Source organism: Gracilinanus agilis, unplaced genomic scaffold, assembly GCF_016433145.1.
Source record: "Gracilinanus agilis isolate LMUSP501 unplaced genomic scaffold, AgileGrace unplaced_scaffold42803, whole genome shotgun sequence".
In the NCBI taxonomy this organism is placed as follows: Eukaryota; Metazoa; Chordata; class Mammalia; order Didelphimorphia; family Didelphidae; genus Gracilinanus; species Gracilinanus agilis.
In genome coordinates this window covers 1-11,199 of record NW_025376693.1, presented here as the reverse complement: position 1 = coordinate 11,199, position 11,199 = coordinate 1, and the positions used below count along the sequence as shown (strand labels likewise).

Below are 11,199 nucleotides of genomic sequence, written 5' to 3'. Positions count from 1 at the left end.
GGTTGAAACAGCCCCAGTCCAAGAAAATGGCCTGGGTTTTTACTTTCAGCTTTAGTGTGTTGTGGTTTATATCTTTGGGTATGCGTTTTAAAGTAGCCGAGTGACTTTTCCCTTTTAACATTGTCTTTGAAGAAAAAGGGGGAAGCAAAAACACAACTAGTTTTTCAAATTAGTAGAATTCAGCTGAAAATATGGAACTTAGCTTCCTTGGTTTAACACACTATTTGTAAAAGGGGAGGGTAGAACAGCAATTCCCTTTCAGTTCAAAAGTGTGCAACTTCCTCCCTGGGTGAGGAAACTGCCCTCGTAAACTCTTTTCTTCTTGCCTCAGAAGGAATTGGTTGTGAACATTTGGTTTGGTGTGTCTCTCTTCAGCCAGAATCATAACCGAACTTAGTGAAGAGATGCCCTGGAAACTCCTCTTTTTTGTAACTGGTAAGTTTCTTTTCCTGATGATACCTTAATGATCAGAAATCACTTCCTAATCTGCTGAACATATCTGAGAACTTCTGACCAGAGGAAAAGGAAGCTTCTTGGTACTAATTTCACAGGGTGTGTATTGTGCCAATTTCAGGATCCTAACCCCAGGAATATATGTTTTGGTACTGTGCTCTCAAAGACATAGGATAGTGGTATGTGCAAACCTTTGATTTTGCCTTTGAGAGGATGAGTCCACACCCCATAACCCATTAGCTCCTGAATGTGCCCAGGAAGATTCTTGTCTGGAGAGTGGAAGCTCCAGAGCACTCTGAGATGGAAACCAGGTGAGAGAATATTGACATTCAAAGGAAGAATTCTTATTATCCCTTCTAGGACAGACTTGTCTTGCTGCTCAACTGATCACAGATTTAGAGATAAAAGGGAGATTAGAGGCCATCATTTTACAGATAAAGAGACTAAGTCCAATAAACATCAACACAGCTATGTAGCCTCCCAATGAATTTTCCCAACAGGATTCAATCCACAATCGAAATCCCCTCTTTCTGTACTTTGTTTTTCAGGCTCCTTGGCAATACCAGCTCCTTCCATTTCCCAGATCCCTCCATACCCTAGCAATCCAGGAGATCCCATCCACCTTCAATGTGTGGCCCCCTCTAGTTTTCAGGAGGCTGAGTTCTCACTATTCCATGGAGATGGGTTGGTCCAGACACTGCAGACAGATAAGGCCCAACAGGGAGTTGTTTTCACAGTGACCAATGTGAGTGAAGGCCTTTCAGCACAATACAAATGTCAGTACAGTGTGATGGGGGAGATTGCCAAGCAATTTTCAGACTTGAGCGAGCCAGTGAATGTGACCTTTTCAGGTAAGGGCCTGCTTGCTTTTTTTGACACTTTGTATTATATGGAATGGTTGCAAGTCCTTTCTATCTTCTCACTCTTCCAGTTCTTCATGAGCTAGTCCGTCTTGTCCTACCACATTATCAACTCTTTTGCTCTTTCCCTCCTCAAGAATTTACACATGGTGATTTTCTAAGGTGAGGAGGTCTTATGTTAGAACTCATAATGTAACATGCAACAATAGCTAGCTACAAAACAGTTAAAAAGTAACCTGTGTCCTCCTTGGAGGATGTAATAGAGCCAGAGAGAAAAGTTCTGAAGAAGTCAGCTGGATGTCCCAGGAAAATGGCTCCCTCATTCTGGTTTTTCTTTTCTAGTTTACATGCTGCTGACCACAACCCTACCAACTCCTTCAGGTAGAGTGGATCCACCTTTTGGAGTACTGGGAAAGAAAGGCAAGGAAGGCAGGAGGGACTAGATTGTCTGCTGCTCTTCTCACTTCCCCTCAACTTATTGCTTAGAGGCAGGCAGGTCTGTTCTGGGAGTGTCTGGTGTTGAAGGGCCTCTGCACAGAAGTGAGTTCAAGAAGTGTTGCTCCTGTCTAGAAGCAATGACCACTAAGTAGAAGACACTTGAGTAAATCCTTTGTAGAAACCAGCTCTGAAAATAAGGCTGTGATAGACCCTTGATCAGTTGTTCACTTCTGCAGCCTAGGAGAAGCAAGGTTCTGTGCCTCTTCCAAGTTGTAGAATGTGAACCTAGGCTAGTCCCCTGGGCCTCCAAACCCCAGAAGCCTATTCCTTCTGGTGAGGCATGCCCTTGAGCATCAGCTCTTCTTTCCTTTAGATTGCTTCTCACTGACCTGTCCAATCTCATTGTTCCTATTTTCTAGAGCCCTCTTGGATCTTACCACTCTCCCTGAGTCTGGCTGGAGCATTCATCTTCATTGTGATGCTGGTTGTGGCCATTCTAATGATTAGAAGAGGTATATTAATTTCTTGTCTGTCCCAAGGGAAAAAATTTACCCTACTCTTAAAGAGGACTAGTGTTCCCAAGTGTTTTGAGGTATAGGGAGGATGGGGAGGAGGGAATTCCTTCCCAGAATCCTCCCAAAGCTTCAGTTTCCTAAAGAAGACTATTTCACATGAGAATCACAGGCTCCCTTAGAATGTATGTGACAAGTCACTGCCTGACTAATTTTCCCTCAGTAAAATAGAAAAGTCAGATTAGGCCCTAGAAGTGCCAAGTTTGGCTCTAGGATTGCCAAGACCTTAGAGAATTGCTCTTTGCTACATGAACATATTGGAGGAACAATCTAATATTGCTTTGTTCTTTGTTGTTTTTGTTTTTGCCAGTTAAAGTCACAAACCTTCAGAAAAAAAGGTGAGATGGGTCCAGGAGAACTTTAGAAGGCATGTGGTAGGGGAAACATCAGTTACTATACCCTTTGGCCTGGGATGATGTGGGTAGAATCAGAACATTTTTAGAAAATAGATGGCTCAGGGAGTGTGGATGAAAAAAAGTATGAGTGACTTCCTTTGGAGTCTCTGGGATCTCCCTCTTTGATCCTAAATTAAGACAGCCTGCTTTGGGGTGGAAGGTACCCATGCCATGGAGGCAATCTTTCAATTCTATTACTGAAATTCAAAGTAAGAAGTGGGTTCTAGAGGTTCCTGGGGAGCCTAGGATTTAAACCTTTCTCTGGGTCTCCCATCATTTTCCTATTTGGAAAATAAATGAAGTCTTTCTTAGTATTAGGCTATATGGCATTTTCTTAATTCACTCACTCAAGCACCATATTCATTTGTGGCTTGTGGAATCAGCATCATTTTTTATAATCATGCCTTATATCTATTTATCAACCAACCTGATAACATAAATTCAGTTCAAAAAACATTTGCCCTCCAGTTATGTTTAGAGAGCATAGTAAATGCTGAAGGACATATAAGGATCAATAAAATTAAGTTCCTACCCTTATACTCTTAATGGTGTCAAACTACACCAAGACTTTTGGGATGCCCTGTAGAGTGTAAAATCTGCACAAATAACAATAATGCAGAATGGGACAATATGAGTAAATAAGAGAGGTCTGAAGTTGCTTTTCTTTTTTTTTTTTTTTAATTTCTATTAAAATCCTTACCTTCCATCTAAGAATCAATACTATGTATTGATTCCAAGGCAGAAAAGTAGTAAGGGCCAGGCAATGGGGGAGGGGACAGGTCAAGTGACTTGCCCAGGGTCACCTAGCTAGGAAGGCCAGATTTGAACCTAGGACCTCCCATTTCTAGGCCTGGCTCTCAATTCACTGAGCCACCTACCTTCTCCCTAAAGTTGCTTTTCAAAAACATTTAGACTAGAAGAGTAGATTTTACTCTATTCTTATTTCATTTGCAGAGAACAAGAATCCTGCTGGACAAAGATAAATTATACTACTTCAGGTGTGTATCCCTAACCCCAAATTGAGTAGCTTAGACACCATAGGCTCTTTCTGTACCACTTGTCTTATACAATCAGCCTCTTCCAATGTCAGAGGGGATTGGTGACCCCTAAGTTAGACCAATTCTAGAATTTTTCCCAATATGAGTATTGGACTTGTGGCTCTTGGGAATGCCTGGTTATAGGACATTAGTTTACCCTCACTTTTTAAGCCTGGAGTTTCTATTTATAGCCAGCTTTATTGCTCTGGCTATACAATCAATGGTTTCCTTATAAGAGATGCTAAGGCAAAGGAACTATCCTCAGCCTCTAAGACTGACTTTTCTCATCTCTTCCCTTGCACTCTGGTCCTAGATATCCTTAAAAGTAAAGGGGATAGAAGGGAGCTGTCCAGCTGCCTACACTAACTTTGCCATGGGAAGAAAAGATCTAGTTTTTTTACTTGATATGCTTATAAAGCAAATATTAAGTACCTACCATATGCAGAACACTACAAGGGGCTGGGGGAGATACAAAGTTTAGATCAAACAGTTCCCTTCCTAATGGAACTATATGGAAGATGATACAAAAATAATGACAGTATCTAATATTATAGGATAAGTACATTAGAGAGGTGTTAAACAAAATATTCAAGGTCATATGGGCAAGGGTTGCTAATGACAAGGGGAGAGATTATGGAAGGCTTTACCATGAAGAGGTAAGGAAGTAAATTGATACTTAGGTCCTTATATTTTGAAAAAGTTCTTTTCGTAGGTTTCCCTTTTTCCTCTGTAGGAGAGTTTGCCCTTGTTCTGGGAGAAAGGAAGTACCTTAGTCATTTTACTCATCCTAGAGTATGGGGGCTATAGGTGGGTGATAATTTTTTAAATAATACTCTAGGCCTGCTTTTTGTTCTTCTCCCAATACAGATATGTCTTTTGATAACTCTCTATTCTCCATTTCAATGGTAAGTGGTTCAGTTCTTAGGATACAACCTTTAAGTGCCTACCCTATTCTAGGGAATTAATATGTCTTGAAGTATATTGGTATAGCCCTTTGCCTATTAAGTTAGACATGGTGGATAATAAGCAGCAAATTCCTCATTTTTTCAGTGTCCAGAAGAAAAAAGAAGTCCAAGAACCAAAGAATAGGAATAGATCTACTCAAAGGACCTAAGTTCTGGGAATGTGGAAGAAAGTAAAATTTTCCTTTAGTTTTGCTAGTCTTCTATATCAAGAACATTCAGCAGTCATTCCAGTTGAGACAACCACAAGAAATGATAGCATTCTTCTTGAATATATGTAACTTAGCTAGGTCCCAGAGATCTTTTAGTGAGGAAGCCTCATAGTTCCTTAAAAAGAGTCTACTCTGAGTAATTCAGTAGGACTGAAGGCAGCAATCCAGTTAGTCACTCTTGCTCCAAGACAAGTACTCAGTAATGAAGTCTGATTACTTCTGGGTTTGTGCCTTGAGATAACCTTAAAGTGGTTGAGTGAAAGGCACTGGATCCTCTCTTGCACTTGGATTGATATTTCCAAGCCCTTTTTCACTCATCTCCCTTTTTCCTCTGCAAAAAAAGACAAGTCCTGAAATGCTGAGAGGTTCCCACCTGTACTCAGATACAACCACAGATGTTACATTTGACCTGCTCCGTGGAGATCCAGTCTCTGGTGGCTTCAGGAAGGCTTTAGTGCCTGGCTTCCAGGCGATGACAAAAGATATAATAGGTCAACCAAATAAAATGGAGAATTTAGAAGACAGGCAATTAACTGATTCAATGAGAACCTAGCTCACTTTATTTGCTAATAAAAAAATGGGAATTTTATTTCAAGTAATTAGCCCCTTTAAAATATGGTTAAAATCAGCTTATATGATCAGAAGTTATTGAGGGAGATCTTCATTAATTCAATACACATTCATTAAGCACCCATTTTTTGTAAGGATATATGATTTGGATAAAGAAAGAATACAAAGACAAACCTGGGTCTCTCCCCTCAAAGGGGTTATTTTATGATCTAATGGAGGAAATCAGGCATGAACAGAGTTAACAACAGTACAAAATAGAATGAGGTTAATGTATAAGGGAAGTAGAAGCAAAGCAATAAGAGAATTCACAGGAGGGAAAGAGAACTTAAGGTTGGATCAAGAAAGATAAGAAAGAGGAGCTAGCATTGGAGCTGGTAATTAAGGAAGAATATCATTTTAGTAGGGCAAAATTGTGGGAAGGTATGTTCCAGAGGTAGGAAATGGCATTAGCAAATGGGTAAAGAAACAAGGCAATGTGAGATGCGTGTAGTTCTGGTGAGTGCCAGTTTGGTTTTGAGGACAAAGAGGAAAGTGAGCTATAACTACAAGGAAAGGTTAGAGCCAGAGTATTCAGGGTGTTTGAGTATAAGACCAAGAAAGTTTGGATTTATTTTATCCCTTTAGCAATGGGAAGCCCCCAAAGACCTAGGAGTACTGAATGTTAGTTTCACATGCATTAACAGGATTGATGTGGGATGTTTAGAATAATAATTATTATTATAAAAATAATGATGGCATTTATGTGCCAAGTGTTTTTACAAATATTATTTCATTTGAGCCTCACAACAGCCCCAAGAGGTAGATGCTATTGTTATCCTTATATTTTACAGATAAGGAAACAAGGCAAACAAAGGTTAAGTGACTTAACCAGGGTTACACAGCTAGGAAGTATCTGAGGCTGTATTTGAACTAAGATCTTCTTAAATCCAGATCAAGTAGTCTGTCCACTGTACCACCTAGCTATTCCAAGGTTAGGTGAATATTGCAGTAGTCCAGCCAAGAAGTAATGGAGGTAGAAATTAGACTAATGAGTCATGGAGATGAAGCTGAGATCAAAAGACAAAGAATAAACAGGCCTTGATCACTTACTGAATATGAGGGAATGAAGGAGGTAAAAGAGTCAAGTATCAAGCAGGAAATTACTTGGAGAGGGGCAGCTAGGTGTCTCACAACACAGTGGATAGAGAGCCAGGCGTAGAGATGGGAGATCCTGGGCTCAAAAGTGACCTGACATTTCACACAACCCTGGGCAAGTCACTTAACCCCAATTGTCTAGCCCTTACTATTCTTCTGCCTTGGAACCAATACTTAGTATTGATTATAAGATGGAAGGTAAAGGACTAGAAAAAAATTATTATTTGGAGAATGGTGTTTCCATTTTCACATATAGGAAAGAAAGGAGGAAAAACAAGCTTCAAGGGAGAGAGATTTAATTTACTTTTGAACGTATTGCCTTTGAAGTGCCATTCAATGAAAAGGGCTAGATAGTAGTTTGAAATGTGTGTCTAAAGTTCAGGAAAAAGGCTACAGTTAGAAAACACATCTAGGCAGATATTGTTTCAGGAAATCAGATTACTGTTTTCATGAAGTTTTAACAGGTTGTATTCTTGGTTGAAATTTAGAGTGTTTTTTTTTTTCCTTCTTAGCAAGTAGGACTCTTCCCCCTCAAATAAATCATTTTGGGTAAGGCAAATCTAGCATCTTTCCCAATTGGCATTTTTTATTCTTGTCAGTAAATGCTTTACTACAGAAGAGAAACTGAGGCGATGGTGGTCATTATTGCTTCAGAATAGTTCCAAATACCTCCTCAGATTCAGCTTGGCAAAATCTAAGAGAAAAGAATAAGAGTGGTTATGCTGATAAAGGTGGGTTTTCAGGAGGAAGAAAAAGGCAGAAATCGGTGGGACAAGCAATGTGGTAGTAGATAGAGTTAGATTCTGAGAGTAAAGGGACTTGAGTTTAGATCCCACCAGAGACACATTAGAGTTACAGCCTCTCAGAGTCTGCTTTCTCATTGGTAAAATGGAAATAACACTTGTTCTGCCTTATGGGGCTGTTGTGAGGAGCATACCATGCCTATAGATTATTGTGATTATTGGGGAAAAAAATAATATTTAGCCTAGAGATGAGAAAATTTAGGAGAGAAAGCATTGTTGCCTTCAAGTAGTTAAAGGATTGTTATGGGGAAAAGGTTGCAGACTTGGGAACACTGGATAGAAATTTCAGAGATTTTTGGCTCATTGTAAGGAAACACTTGCTAACAATTAGAACTATAACTATTATAAATAAAGTAAGACATCTCAGGAAGTTATGATACCCTATCACTTTAAGTAGATGTTTGATGAACACTTGTCAAAAGTGTTATAAAGGGAATTCTATTGATGTAAAATGGACTAGATGACACCTGAAGTTCCTTACAACTCTGGGAAGCAGACTCAATAACCCAGGGATGCCAAAACTATTTGTAAAGAGGCCAGACTGAGGAAGGTGCACAGGACTCCAACTTGTAATGGCTTTTAGAGGTCACTTTCCAGATAAAGAAACTAAGATCCATAGGAGCTAATTCACTTGTTCATAATCACATAGTAGCAGGGACTTAGTAATAACAATAATATCCAGCATTTGTTTAACACTTTAAGATTTGAAAATTGCCTTACAAATGTTATTTTACTCTGACAAGCAACCCTGAGATGTAGGTGCTATTAATATCCCCATTTTATAGATGGGGAAACTAAGGCTAAAAAAAGTTAAGTGATTTGCCCAGTTGGGGTCATACACCTAGTAAATGTCTAGGCCAAAATTCTCACTCAAGTCTTCCTGATTCTAATCTACCACTCTATGCACTGTGCCACCTGGTTGGTAATTTGAATCTACATCTCCCAAATCTAAATTTGTACGTAACACTGAAAAAGAAGGGGAAATGAGCACAATTTGGACAAAATATCAAGTGTGACGCAAAATAAGTTTGAAGTTAAGGACTAGTGGAAGAATGAATGATGTTCAACAGTATTTAGTAGGGATGGAGGAGAAAAGATAGGGGAATATGCCCAATTCTATGTCCTTGAAGTCACTTGATTATTCATTTTCTTTTGTTGAAAAAGAAAATGCCCCCAGAAGACATGGATACCCATGGCACTTTTACCAGCTCAACTCTGGCTCCAGAACCCCTTGTGCCCAGGAAGAGGCCCACATCTACTTCTTCTACCTCTGAGATACCTGAATTCAGCACCTTCAGGTCCCTTGATTGAACCTATCCCCTGGCTCCAGAACCCCTGTACCCAGGATGAGGCCCACCTCTACTTCTTCTACCTCTGAGACACCTGAATTCACCATCTTTAGGCCTTTTGATCGAATCTGTCCCCTGCTGTGGGTCCTAAGAGGTTGTATTTTTCCTCCCCTCCTTCACATTCTTCCTCTGACTTATCAGTTTCCAGGCTGGGTTCTGAAGAAGTCTGGGAGGCCTGACTCCTGTATGTCTGGCTTACCACCCCTTCATCTCTCATCCATTGCCCCTGTGGGAAGAATACAACTACAGCCTCTCAGAAGATACTTTCATGTCCCAAATCAGGTTTTAATTGTTCCAACTGAAATACCTTTTCTGGGGCTCAGTAGTAGTTGGTGATAGTCTGTTATGTGTCTCAGGTTCATAGATGATAGATTTGGGCCAGGAAATAGTCCACAGATGTCATCTAGTTGACTCCCAACTCCCTAAATACTCCCATTAGTAGAACTCATGAGTCTCGGGGGCCGAGGTTCAGCCACTGTCAGGTATCATTTGTATTGGGGCCCCAATATGGGTATTTATCTGTTGAACAGAAAAGACATAGAAGTCATGACCTCAGGGATAGCTGTCTCTCATTTATGGACCCAGAGAGAACTCTAAGTGCAGCTCCTTCTCTAGGGGCATAGTTTGTTGTTCAGTCCTGTCCTATTCTTTGTGACTCTTTGGTCCATAGCTATCCATGGGGTTTTCTTGGTAAGAAGTGGTTTAGAGTAGTTTGCCATTTCCTTCTCTGGTGAATCAGAGGCAAACAGAGGTTATGATTTGCCCAGGGACACACAGCTAGGAAGTATCTGAGGCTGGATTCGAACTTGGGTCTTCCTGACCCCAAGCCCAACACTGTCTCCATTGAGTCACTTAGCTACCTCCTTAGGCATACAGAGGTTAAGTGACTCGCCCAAGGTCACACATTTAGGAAGTGTCTGAGGCTGAATTTGAATTCAGATCTTCCTAATTCCAGGTAAATTGCTTTTAACCACTGAGCCACAGCTTGCCTCTAGGGGGATAGCTTCAGCTACTAATTTTCCCTCCTCTATCCAAATAGCCTAAATCTGAGCATAGTAACATTAAGGGTTGATGCAGGAGCACAGAAAAGATACAGAACCAAAAGTTCCTATCTGAATTCATAGCATCTTGGCAAGTATATAGCCCCAAAGGTCAAAGCAATGATTTCATGGCTTGTTTTGCTTTAAAAACAAACAAAAAAAGCTCACCCCTTCTCACATTACTTAGTCTTTCCTGTCTTGTGGAGACTTACTTGCAGCTGTCCCTAGTTAGTGACAGGTGTCTTCCAAATTGTGTTCTCAGTGTTTGGCCCCAGAGACCTTAGTTTCTGTCCTGTTTGTGTCATTCCTTTTCTGTGAAACCCACAGAATGGAGTGGACAAGACAACATTACAACCAGCATTGAGATATTTGTAAGGAACAAAGTGTGAAGTCTTATTAAAGCTAGTTGAGTTTCTGATATTAACCCTTTGGGTTTTATAAGAATTATTCCATTCTAAATGATTGAGTTTGAAATGAATGCTTGGGACACACAAAGGCAGACTGGATATCACCTCTGCTCCCATCACCATTTAGGAAAATAGAGCCCGCTGAGATGGGGGAGGATAGGGTGAGGGAGAGGGAGAATTGTTTTTCAGGTTGGAAAGCAATAAGGACCTTTTCCTGCAAAGGTTTGGATTCGTCTCCAGTTTTCCTTCCTCTGTACTTGTCAGGATGGGAGGCTTGCATCACAGCTAGAGTTCAAAAAGGGGGTTTGGGGGAGGGGGCAGGCAGATAGTAAAGACAAAATAGGTGACAGTAATTCGAAGGTTGGTTTGTAGCCTTAGTTCGTGGCCCAGGCCAATGGCCAAGAGGTTCAGGACTGATAGGTTGGGAGGGCTCCAGGGATGGGACATGGCTGGTTTCTTGGCATGGGCATTGATTGCACAGGTGGGCGGGCACAGCTGGTGGTGGGGGTCTGCGAGGACGGAAGAACAAAGATTCAAGCCAGGGAGTGAGATCTGGGGCAAAGCGGTGGCCAAGATCCGGAGAGGCACGTGGAGGGTGCAGCTTGGAAAGCTTTGGAGCTGGCAGACGGGGCTCTCTGCCATTCCCACTCCTGGGGGAGTCAGTTGGTGGCGGGTGCAGAGCTCGGGACGTTGCTTGCTAGCCCGCTCGCAGTGCCACTTCACAATGCGCGCACCCGCCAGGCCCTCGGGGAGAAGGTTGGGTCAGAAGCAGGTGTGGAGCAGCATGGCCCGACCTGTCCCGGCTAGGCTAGTGACAGGAGCAGCCCTCCCGCCCCCGGCCTTGGCCAGGGGGCGTGTCCAGTCCGTCCCGCGGCGCCCTTGGCCGCGGGTAGGGGGCGCTGTGGGGCGGGGCTCGGGCCGCGGCGGCGCCTGCGAGGCCTCTAGGAGCCGCCAGGGGGCGCTGCAC

General features: G+C 41.8%; 1 protein-coding gene across 1 annotated transcript; it reads left to right on the top strand.

The window, feature by feature from the left end:
• The first annotated feature begins 357 nt into the window (after positions 1–357).
• Positions 358–8,747, top strand: CUNH19orf38 (chromosome unknown C19orf38 homolog). Its single transcript, XM_044684123.1, has 7 exons — positions 358–435; positions 1,002–1,304; positions 2,171–2,263; positions 2,634–2,661; positions 3,673–3,716; positions 4,623–4,660; positions 8,601–8,747. The coding sequence occupies exons 1-7, from the start codon at positions 405–407 to the stop codon at positions 8,745–8,747; spliced, it is 684 nt and encodes a 227-aa protein (XP_044540058.1). The 5' UTR covers positions 358–404.
• Positions 8,748–11,199: the final 2,452 nt, after the last annotated feature.